This window comes from Nicotiana attenuata, chromosome 3 (genome assembly GCF_001879085.1).
Source record: "Nicotiana attenuata strain UT chromosome 3, NIATTr2, whole genome shotgun sequence".
NCBI classification, from domain to species: domain Eukaryota; kingdom Viridiplantae; phylum Streptophyta; class Magnoliopsida; order Solanales; family Solanaceae; genus Nicotiana; species Nicotiana attenuata.
This window is the reverse complement of record NC_031991.1, coordinates 8,519,363-8,530,524: the sequence shown is the minus strand read 5'-3', so window position 1 is coordinate 8,530,524 and position 11,162 is coordinate 8,519,363. Positions and strand designations below refer to the sequence as shown.

Here is an 11,162-nt window from a genome sequence, read left to right as displayed (position 1 = left end):
GTTTGATTTCCTTCGTGGTGGGGTCTGATTTCATCTTCTGCGGCCACTGCACTTTGGTGCCCAGCTTCTCCAGTGCATACACTATTTCTGAAGGAGACACACAAAAGTTATGGGCAGATAATAAAGGAGGCGTACCTCTTTCGTTCTAGAGTGGGGCGACGTGTCGCTGTAGCGCGTCTGTATGCCTTGGTGGCGGATGGGAGGATCTGGTGTATGGCTGATGTCGATCTCTGTTGGAGCGGGGGAGTTGTTCTCGTCGTCCTTCGTTCCGTCGATCTCTCCTCGTTTCTGAGTGTATCGCTGTTAGCCGTTGGGTCGGCCCATTAAGATCATCCTCGTCCGCTCGTACCTCGGCGCAATAGGCGTTGTGGATTTCCTCCCATGTGGTAGGGGGATATTTCATGAGGCGGCTCAACAACTTCTTGGTTGCCCTCGAACCATCCTTGCTTAGCCCGTTCTAGAAAGCGGCGACTGCCATACCTTCCGATACGTTTGGTAGACTCATCCTTACCCTGTTAAACCTTGCTAGGAAGTCCCTGAGTCCCTCTCCTGTGGTTTGCCTGACGGCGAAGATGTCGTTGACCCTGGCCTCCGCTTTCTTCGCGCCTGCATGGGCTGTGACGAACTTATCCGCCATTTCCTCGAACGTTGATATTGCCTTAGCCGGTAGCTGAGAGTACCATGTTAAAGCCCCTCCTGTCAACGTCTTGCCAAACTTCTTCAGCAGTACCGATGGTACCTGTTCTTTTGATAGGTCGTTGCCCTTCACAGCGGTGACGTAGTGGATCAGATGATCCTCGGGATCTGTGATTCCGTCATATACCCTCAAGTAGGGTGGCATCTTGAAGGTTTTTGGGGTGGAGTGAGGGGCAGCTTCCTCAGTGTATGGTTGTTCAACGAACCTTCCCACGTCGCGTTTTGGTAGCAACTTGGGAGCACCGGGGATCTTGTCGACCCTCTCCTGATGTTCCTTCATCTGATCGCGGAGCGCCTTGTTTTCATTTTCCATTTCTTCCATCTTCTTTAGGATGGCCGTTAGAGTGCCATCGTTGGTCTATGTCTCGACGGGTTCGTTATTTGCTAGTGCAACTTCCGGTTCACCCACGGCAGCAGTGGTATCTACCGTTGGTGTACACCTGATGTTACTTTGTGGTGACCTCTCAACCAAGCCACTTAGAGTGCTTGTTAGCCATCTTTCCAGCAGCTTCTTGACCGCTGAGGGTGCTTCCGTAGCCGCAGATGTGAAAGCTCCTTTTTCGTGCAAGATCGTCAGATCTTCGGATGGGGAAGGTGAGATCTCTGCACCCGGTGTGATGCTAGGGGTTGCATTCAGGATGCCATCGTCACTGGCCTCGTTGAGAGGGCCAAGGAGATTGGTAGTGACACCCAATATAGCTTTCGATCTTGTGTTATTTTCGGCCATCCTCTGTTTTTGTGTGGTGTAGAGAGTGGTAGTTGGTTGATCTCTAGGTGGATACTATGGTTTTGATTCTCGAAATCCCCAGAGACGGCGCCAAATTGTTTGGCTCAAAAGTTAACAATATACTTTGTAAGCTAGAAAACAATCAAAAGTAAGGGAAGGGTAAATCGTAATCAAATATAGTAGACCTAGAGATGATGTTATTGTTGTAGATCTAGTAAATACAGTGATAATATGAACTCAAGAGAATATGTTCGTTTGAGATAGAGATAGAGAGAGTCAGAAAATGAGAGAGTTGTATTCTTCCAGAGTCCCCTTTTACAATGTGAAGGTCTCCCTTATATAATAAGAGACCTTTCTCGAAATAATCGAAAAGTTACAAAAATAGGTAACGTTTTCCTAGCGAAGACACTGAGTCCTAAACGATGTCGCTTTTGTCCCCACGTCCGAGTCGTACCCATTACGTTAGTCGGCGTACACTCACTAGGCATACCCATTGGCGTAGAGACGCTGACGGTCAAATTTGACCCTATACAATAACTTACAAAGTAATTTGTGTGATGAAAAAGTTGTGTAAATTCATGTAATATGTGTTCTTCGGCGTTATCTTTATTAAGAAACGATGTTAAGGAAAAGTAGAGAATATGTTAATGACGTATTTTTACATTTTTATAACAAATTTAAAATGATTTTTAACTTATTCGTTCCTATATTATTTTGCCTTTGGCAATTGTTTTGTTGAACTTTTTCGAGAGTTCTTTTTATACCCTGTTTGGCCAGGTTGCAAAAATCAGCTTATTTTGAGAACTGTTTTTTTTCAAAAGTACTTTTTCAAAAGTACTTTTGGTGAGAAGAAATTTGTGTTTGGTTAATTTATTTGAAACACTTCAGAGAAGCAATTAGTGTTTGGCCATGCTTTTAAAAACTGTTTCTAAGCGTATTTTTTTCAAAAGTGCTTTTGGAGAGAAATTACTTTTTTCTGCTTCTCCAAAACTGCTTCTACTTTTACTCAAAAATATTTTTTTTGCTTCAAAACTTTGCCAAACACTTCAACTTTTAAATAAAAAAAAAAAATTTGACTTGGAAAAGTTTGGCCTAACATGTTTGTATTAGTTTGTTAACCGTGTGGACATCTTTTGCATGTTCTCTTATTGAGATTGATTTGACTTGCCACTCTAAAATTACAAAAAATGGATTGCCCTAACTTTCACAACTAACCGTACTTCTCATTTTCAAAGCTAAAACTAAAGTGGTATGCCCCAGGCGCTTTGCAAACATAACTCGTGTTACTTGGAAAAAAATTATTTAATTTATGTACACTTTTAGTATAAAATTCTTTGTAGAGGCAATATAAATACTACAGATTGTATAATTTTATTTTTCAGATTATTACTTTCATTTATTATGAGCAAGGAAAAGGGACTAAACTCGTGCGGTTTAATCAGTGAGTCAATGCCACCGATTTCAGAATTGACTCAACAACTTCGATCAAATTTCATTACACTCGTACATAAAGCGCAAAATACAGACTCTGATAGGGAACAACTTTGAAATTCTTGAATTAAGTGGACGATCAATCTATTTAATTTTTCAGAAATCCATAGATATGAATTTCCCCCAAATTCGAACGGAAAACCCTAACCCTAGCCTCAAATTTTCCCTTTAGATTCTCCCATGCGCTAATCTCCAATTCCAATTCTCCCTTCCCTTTTCTGGTAACCCACAATCAAAACCCCAATAATATAGGTATATTTATACATATATAAACATATATCAGGAATGGGGGAATGTGGAGCTGGGAGTATTGTTTGGGTCCGAAGACGAAATGGGTCGTGGTGGCCCGGCAAAATACTTGGGCCCGATGAGCTTTCAGCTTCTCATTTGATATCCCCACGATCTGGAACTCCAGTTAAGCTTCTCGGCAGGGAAGATGCCAGTGTGTATGTACCTTTTTACCCTTTAATTTATCTTATACTGGAAGTTTTATTACTATGTGCAAGGTAATTACTGCAGGTTGATTATTATTTTCTTGCATGTTATTGGTGAATTCTTAGTTGCAGTAAACTTTCAGTATAATTGTTGATGCTACTTACTTAATGCATTATAGTAATAATAGGATAGTTAATAGTTTAGGATTCATAGTTAGAAGTTTGGACTCCTTGCCATCAGTAATTATGAAGGAAGAGAAAGGGAACATGATATTGCTTCCTGATTAGCTCGCTTTCCTTGTTAAAAGCAACATTTAGTAACTTACCAAAACAATAAAGCTTATCTTGGATTACATTGTGTGAAAGAGATTGGTAATCACGAATTCGCTGGTCATTCTTGAGTTTGGAAGAGTTAGCACTGCTACGCGTAATAGGTATGCAGGCTGCCTTAGGAGATCAGAGCTCTTCATATTGGTTGAAACTTGAAATTTCTTTTTTCTCCTTTGACTGTAACAATTGGAAACTATAGAAAAATCTCTGCATATCACTGGAAAAGGAATGACATAGGTTGGATTCTGCTTCTGCTGTGAAGTGATCCCATTTCTCCCATACATATTGATAATAGAGTCCTCCGCGCGCGTGCACGCTCTATATGTTTTTTGTGGAAGTTGCATTAATTTGTGTTGTTCCACCCTCTGCCTAAGAGAGTAGATTGGGTCTCACTTAACTACTTGAGACTTGAGAAGGAGATTATTATATGCATAATAGAAGATCTAGTTGCTGGTAGTGCACAACCAAAGAACAAAAAGTACACAGGAGAGAAAGAAGGGCAAATATTCGTAAGTTGAAATTGATGGAGTGAGCTTTGCCTAAAACATATTGGCAACAAGCTTTCGTATGTTACGAGGTTGAGGACACTTAACGGAGCGAGAATTAGCGCCCAAGGCTTTGAATTAGCGCATGTGATATGTGGGTTAGGTGCATCTTATGGGTCAAACCCTGCTGTAGACAAAAGCCTAGTATTTAGGTGGTGAAGGGTAGAGGGGCGGCCCATCACCCACCGAGTTTCGAACCATGTGCAACTGGCCCTCGGGAATTACCGGGTCATCAAAAAAAGGAAAAAAAAACAAAGGAAGAATTGTTACAAAGTTCTATCTTTTTTTTTCTTTTTCCAATGCAGGACATTTTGTGATAAGCGTTTTTTCTTTATGAGGACTTTCCTTCTCCATGTATTAGGCCATACAGGGAGGATTTTGGGTTTCAAACCCTATTTGTTTGTTTCTTCTATCTGATCAGGAGTCATCTTTTTGTGTGAGTTAGTGGTTTAAATGTTGTTGGCAGTGGTGAGGGAGTGGCTGTATTTTGTTGGACAAACTACTGGTTGCCTGTCCTGGGCAGTAGGTCCAGTATGGTCTCTTTGAAAGTGTTAAGACCTTTTCAAATTGTCACCTGTGATTATCATCTAAGTTAAATAAAAAGCAAAAGATGCTTGAAATTATTTTTTTGCTAAATGCTGCTCCACTGCTCTCATTCTTGATTTATAGAAATGCTTCTCATAGCTGGTAGAATACTGTTCATAAGTCTATCCCATCTGTCTTAATTACTCTTTGTTTAATTGGTACAAACACTTCATAGTCTTAGTATAGAATGTTATGGTGTTTCTTTGTGTGTCTAACCAGGGATTGGTACAACTTGGAGAAGTCAAAGCGCGTGAAAGAATTCCGTTGTGGTGAATTTGATGAACTTATTCAACGTGCTGAAACTTCCCTAGGTATGCCTCCGAAGAAAAGAGAGAAGTATGCACGACGAGAAGATGCAATACTTCATGCTCTTGAGCTTGAGAAGCAGCAGTTAGATAAAAGGTATGGGGGCTTAGGTTGTTCATCCACTGATAGAAGCAATACATCTATTGATGTTTTTATTGGAAGAGAGTCGCGGAAATCATCAAAATATTTGGAAAATGGAAATGGAAGACGTTTAAGATCGAAGTCTCGTCACCCTTCTCATAAATCTGGTTTCTTCGTTGAGGAAAAGAGAACATGCAACTTTTCATCTGAAGAGGAACCCAAAGATCAAAATCAGTTGAGTGGAGACGATGATAACTACAGCGTACCTCCGAGGATGAGAGGCTTACGGGATTTGGGCCTCAGCACTGCTCCTTCAGAGCGTAGTGATCCTCTATCAATTGCTTCAGATGGTGCTGGCCAACCTGTGCTTGGTAGGAATGCTGGTGCTGTTCCTGATGGGAATTATGACACAGAACGCCTAGTTAATATTGAGAGAAAAAGTTTGTTAGACAAAAGGAAATTGTCAGATGAAGGCTTGGCTGAAGAAATTCTTGTCAAGAAGCGTGACAGACACTTCCCTCTTGCTCAAGTTCTGGAGAGTTCTGAAAAATTATCAGTTTCTGTCCCCACGCCTGACTCAGGTTCTGTTTGCTTCTCTGAGATGGGAGAGGAGCAGCCAGGAGTTGCAAAGAAAAGCAGGTGTAATTTGGCAGATGAAACTAGAGTCTCTTTGACCGTTGAAGAAAGTAATCCTGCCCAGATGGAATTTTCAACATTGAAGCGCAAAGATAATTGTTCTCATCCTGCTGAGTTGGGTCAACAGAATGCTTCTGTGTCTACAGAGTATACTGAAACTGATTCTTCCGAGACAGATTCTGCGGAATCAGATACTGACGATGAGTTGGCTACACTCTCAGGTTTCTCCCTTCTCACTCTCTCACAAGCCACCTTACACGTACATTCTTTTTATCAATAAAAAATATAAGTTAAAGATAACTAATGAAGCAGCATCAAATGAACAAAATCTTTGAGCCTACGCTATGATGGCTCTACATTTTAGAACTTAGAAATCTCTAGAGCTGATTGGGTAAACTAAACTATTTCGATCTCTCACTTTCTATGCTTGAGTCACCTTGTGTGTTCTACTGTCAGTCTATGAACCAAATCATTCTGTGGTTCTCCTTCCCGCGGTAAGTGTGCGATGGCTACCTTGTTCATTACTCTATGTTTATACTGTGGGTTCTGGGGGTGAAGCTGTCAGAAAGTGGCTATGAGTTGTTTATTCACCGACATTCTGTGTCATTTATTTTCTTCTTTTGGATAAGGGGCCAGCTTTCATGCTCCTATATTGTTTTACCAGTCACCTGGTATCCCCACCTGCATAGGTAACACTGCCCACATGGCTTAGGTAGATGCGAAGAAACCACCTAGTAGTTTTGGTCTATGCTGGGATTTGAAACCTAGGCTCCAACGTTTGCACCCAATTCATTGACCGCTATGCCACACCCCGATTCTGTAGCGTTCTGAGCAAGTATAAAGTAGTCCTAGGCTCCTAGCATGTCCAAGTTCAATTAAGGACTTTCATGTGCTATGGTAGAATCTAGACTTGCTGTTGTGGACTTTGTTTATTCTTATTATTTCAAAAGAAAGCAAGTGGCTCTTTATCTATGCCTCTCTCTCTCTCTCTCTTAAATAACAGCAGTGTCTAGGCCAGCTTATACACCTCGACGATTCCACCCCTCTCTATCTGTCTTTTAAATATTTATTGATCCATACTGATTGTTTTCACTTTAAGTTTTTATTGAAGGACTGGATCTTGTTAGTTTGATAAGTAACTTTTTCGGTATTGTGATTCAGCAGCACGCCATATGCAAAAAACTCCATAGACTAAAAGGACTATACAGAAAGTCCCATACAAAGGAGCAAGGACTTGTACTTTAGGGAGGAAACTATTACATGCCTTATTTTGGAGTTGGCTTTTGTGGCTAATTTGGTGGATTATAGAGTTGATTCAGTTATGTAATCGAGTTTTAAATCATAGAGCTTTACCAATTCCAAAGAAAAAGCACATTTGAGCGAAAAGTGTACATGATCAAATTAAATCAATTTCTTCATATCTGTTCCCTATACCAAGTCGACGTTCTTTGATTACCAAACGAAAAAGAAACTCCACATTCAGTCATGCTTAAGTTTTGCAGCTTGCTGTCGCCTGCCTGCTGTTTGCTATATCTTGGTCATTCTTATTTGGAAGTTCTAGTGAATTGGTTCTCTGGAATCATGTGTTGGTTTTGTATCTGAACTGCAGAATCATATGTCTTATGTCCAATTGTGAATGCATAGTTCCTTATCATTCTTGAGTGCTCATTATTCTTGAGTCATGAATCAGCTCTTTCTATGCGTATTGCTCCTTTAAATAGAGAAGAGTAGAGAATGATCTGCTTTAGCAGGCTAACTTTGCTTGTTGCTAATGCAGATGGTGCGGCATCTATTGAACTAGAACCAAAATATATAGGAAGATCTGAAGCACAACCTGAACATGGAAGCATGAGCAGTGAGGAACTGGATGAATTGGCACTTACTGATGGCACTTCTCATACTGTCTCTGCTGGCTTTGAGGTATCTAAATGGCAAATAAAAGGGAAAAGGAATAATCGAAGTCTTAACAGGAGGCCTCTGGATACTTTTGATGGAAACCTTGCCCGAAGACCCAGTCATACGACTAATTTCAAGGGAAAGAGAGGTTATGGTTGTTCTCAAGATGATCCAGTTACTAATTCTTGGGTGCAAAATGCTGGATATGGATCTAGAACTTCACATAGTGCTACCAGAAACATGTTCAATTGGGCGGATTGGGCTTGGGATGATCAACCTGCAAGCAGAGGTTACTGGGAGGAGTCCAGTGAGTATTTTGATCCTGTGAGTAACTACCATCACTCTGGTGACAGGACCATGCTGGTCGATGTGGACTTAAAAGTCCAATCAAGCTATCAGAGAGCGCGCGTGCCTATCATTTCATTGATGAGTAAGATAAATGGGCATGCAATAGTTGGATATCCTATCAAAATTGAAGCGCTTTCAAATGGTTCTTCAGAAGGCCTCCTTGGGGCAATTGATTATAATTTTCCAGAAACATCTGATTATGATACAGCACTCCAACCTCTGTGGAGGACTGCTCGCAGGACTGCCAGTGGTCGTGTTGCACGGCCCCATGCATCATCAGCATTGGATAATCCCGAGGGAAGTTTTGACCGTGACAAAAATGTCCGAAAAGCTAGTGTTGGAGGTGTTGTTCAAAAGGGAAGCATGACAAGAAAGATCGTCTCCCAGCCTGCCATAGAGAGAACATTTTCAAGAAAGTCTGGGAAAAGGATTAGTTTATCTTCTAATCAAAAGATAAGAACACTTTCTTCAATAGCCTTGCAGCAGAAACATAGTGATCTGAAGGGTAGTTCCAACAACTATCAAGTGCATGGAGCAATCAAACGAGAGACACTGCCAACAGTCGTAGCTTGTATTCCAGTTAAGTTAGTGTTCAGTCGGTTAAATGAGGAGTTGGTGGGTCGTCATCAGTAATAGTTTACTGCTGGGGCCGAAGAAAATCAATACAGACAATAATCTAGTGGCTTGTAAAATTTTAGATAGGATTAATAATATTATACCATACCTAGTGCACCATCTCTGGGTGATCTCTTTTTGTCCAGGCAAATGCATTTCAGTTCGTGTATCTGAGCAGCCTGAATGTCAAGGTAAAGCAGACAACTCATAAGATGGGAGTTTGTTTCTGATGGTACCTTAGTTGTACATGGGTTTTTTCGATAAGTGATTTTCCTTTTAGTTTTTGATGTGGGAGGGTGGAAAACTGGAGATTTGTTAGACACAGATGTTGGAGTTTAGATTCACAGATATGAGATTATGAATGTAAATTGTATAACGTAAATTATTGTATGACTGGTGCCACAAACTTGGTGTCTTTTCACTGTGCATTTTCCCAGTAATACAATTTCTAGCTACCATTTGGCTCCAATTTAAGTAATCACAGCATTATGTCCTGCCACTACTATGAAAACTCATCGACATCTATGACGAAATTCAATATGCTTATCCACGAGTAGGAGTGACAAACGGTCGGGGCAGGTCGGGGCGGATATGATTCGGATCGAAAACGGGTAATTAAAAACGGATAAATTATCTGACCTGACCTATATTTAATACGGATAAAAAACGGGTTAACCGGCGGATAATATGGGTAACCATATTATCCACGACTTCTTTGCATATGATCACTTTTGGGAGAATTTTTAGTCTCCCCAACTTGAGGAACCCCCAATTTGAGGCTTTACAAATGTAAAAGTTATACCCATTGGTTATCTATTGGTTACCCATTGATTATCCATTTTCTAAATGGATAATATGGTTCTTATCCATATTTGACCTGTTTTTAAAAAAGTTCATTATCCAACCCATTTCTTAGTGAATAATATGGGTGGTTAAGCTGTTTTCTTTTAACCATTTTGCCACCCCTATCCACGAGTAAAAGATTGCTCCAAAAATATTTTATGCCAGACTAAACGGCTTACAGCTAAATGACAAAAAGCTAGTTTGTATCACATTCACAGGCGCAGAAAAATCAAATGCTTCATTTCCCACTATCTCACATACTCGATAAGTGAATAACTATTGTTAGCTACTAGTCTTAGGGGACGCGCATTTGCGCGTGTTCCTAATATCTGTAAATAAATAATTTTTAAAAACTCACATAAGTATTATATTAAACAATATCTTTGAGTCATAATAAAAATAAAATGTATAACTTTCTAAAAGTATATATGTTGATCCCAAATCCAATAAAAGTCCTTAAGTTCTGTAAGAATACCTTATGAAAATTTTTATGCCTTAATATCGAACAAATAAGTAAAAAAATTATATCACGATGAGGTTAGCTTGTAACTCCTATAAAATTTAATTAGTGACTAATGTTGAGTCAATAATTTACAATAATAAACTAATATATAAAACTATACGGAGTTGTCATTTGTTAGAATATTTATAAAAATAAAAATAAAAATAATTAACAATAACAAATTTTAGAACATATATATATATATATATATATATATATATATATATATATATATATATATATATATATATATATATATATATATATATATCTTCGATTATTTCATCTTTACCGTTTCATGTTTGCATACGTCAGTAGGAAAATAATTATTAATTGTATGTTATTTTACAATAATTGATTAAATTCTGTTCATTTATACATGATATTTGCAAGTCAAGACAATTATTGAGTGTAGCTTTAAACATTATATAAAATTCTACTATATAAAATTTTAATTAATTTTAAAGTTCTAAATATTAAAAAAAAATTAACGTGGAAGGTATTATAATTATGGTACAAACTTCAAATAAGTAAAGAATTTATTTAAAATAAAATCTTAGTTGAATTAAAATTTAAGGAATTAGAATTTTTTATGTAATTCAAACAAAGAGTTATTTAATAACTAAAAATTTTAATAATAAATAAACAATTCAATATCGTGAACAGAATTTGTATCTTAAAATATAAAATAATTAATAAAGGAGATAAATAAATATTAAACTTAATGTTGAAATCCTTATCAAATGCTCATTGCTAATGTCTATATACGTAGAATAAAAGGGAAAAATGTATAAACAAATTGTTTGAATGGTATAAGGTCGACTTAATTGATTACTCGTTTAAGTAAAATGCCAAAATAAAAAAGTGACTACTACCTTGAGTCATAATGTTTAACTACACACGTTTAAGACAAAAATATTGGGGCGGGATCAATCTACATAATTAAAGTAAGGAAAAATTTACTAATACGTCAAGTTTTAGTTGATTTTAAATTCCTAGATATTAGGAAGTTAATTAAATAACTATTCCTAAATTGTAGAGAATTAATTAAATGAATATTTCTAAATATTAGGAAAATAATTAAATGACTATTTTGTCTAGTGTAAACATTAATTATCGTGTCTATA

At 38.1% G+C, this 11,162-nt stretch overlaps 1 protein-coding gene across 1 annotated transcript; it reads left to right on the top strand.

Moving 5' to 3' along the window:
- Positions 2,750–9,159, top strand: LOC109223278 (uncharacterized protein At1g51745-like). The gene is made up of 3 exons (XM_019387526.1): positions 2,750–3,360; positions 5,028–6,052; positions 7,609–9,159. The coding sequence occupies exons 1-3, from the start codon at positions 3,200–3,202 to the stop codon at positions 8,706–8,708; spliced, it is 2,286 nt and encodes a 761-aa protein (XP_019243071.1). The 5' UTR covers positions 2,750–3,199; the 3' UTR covers positions 8,709–9,159.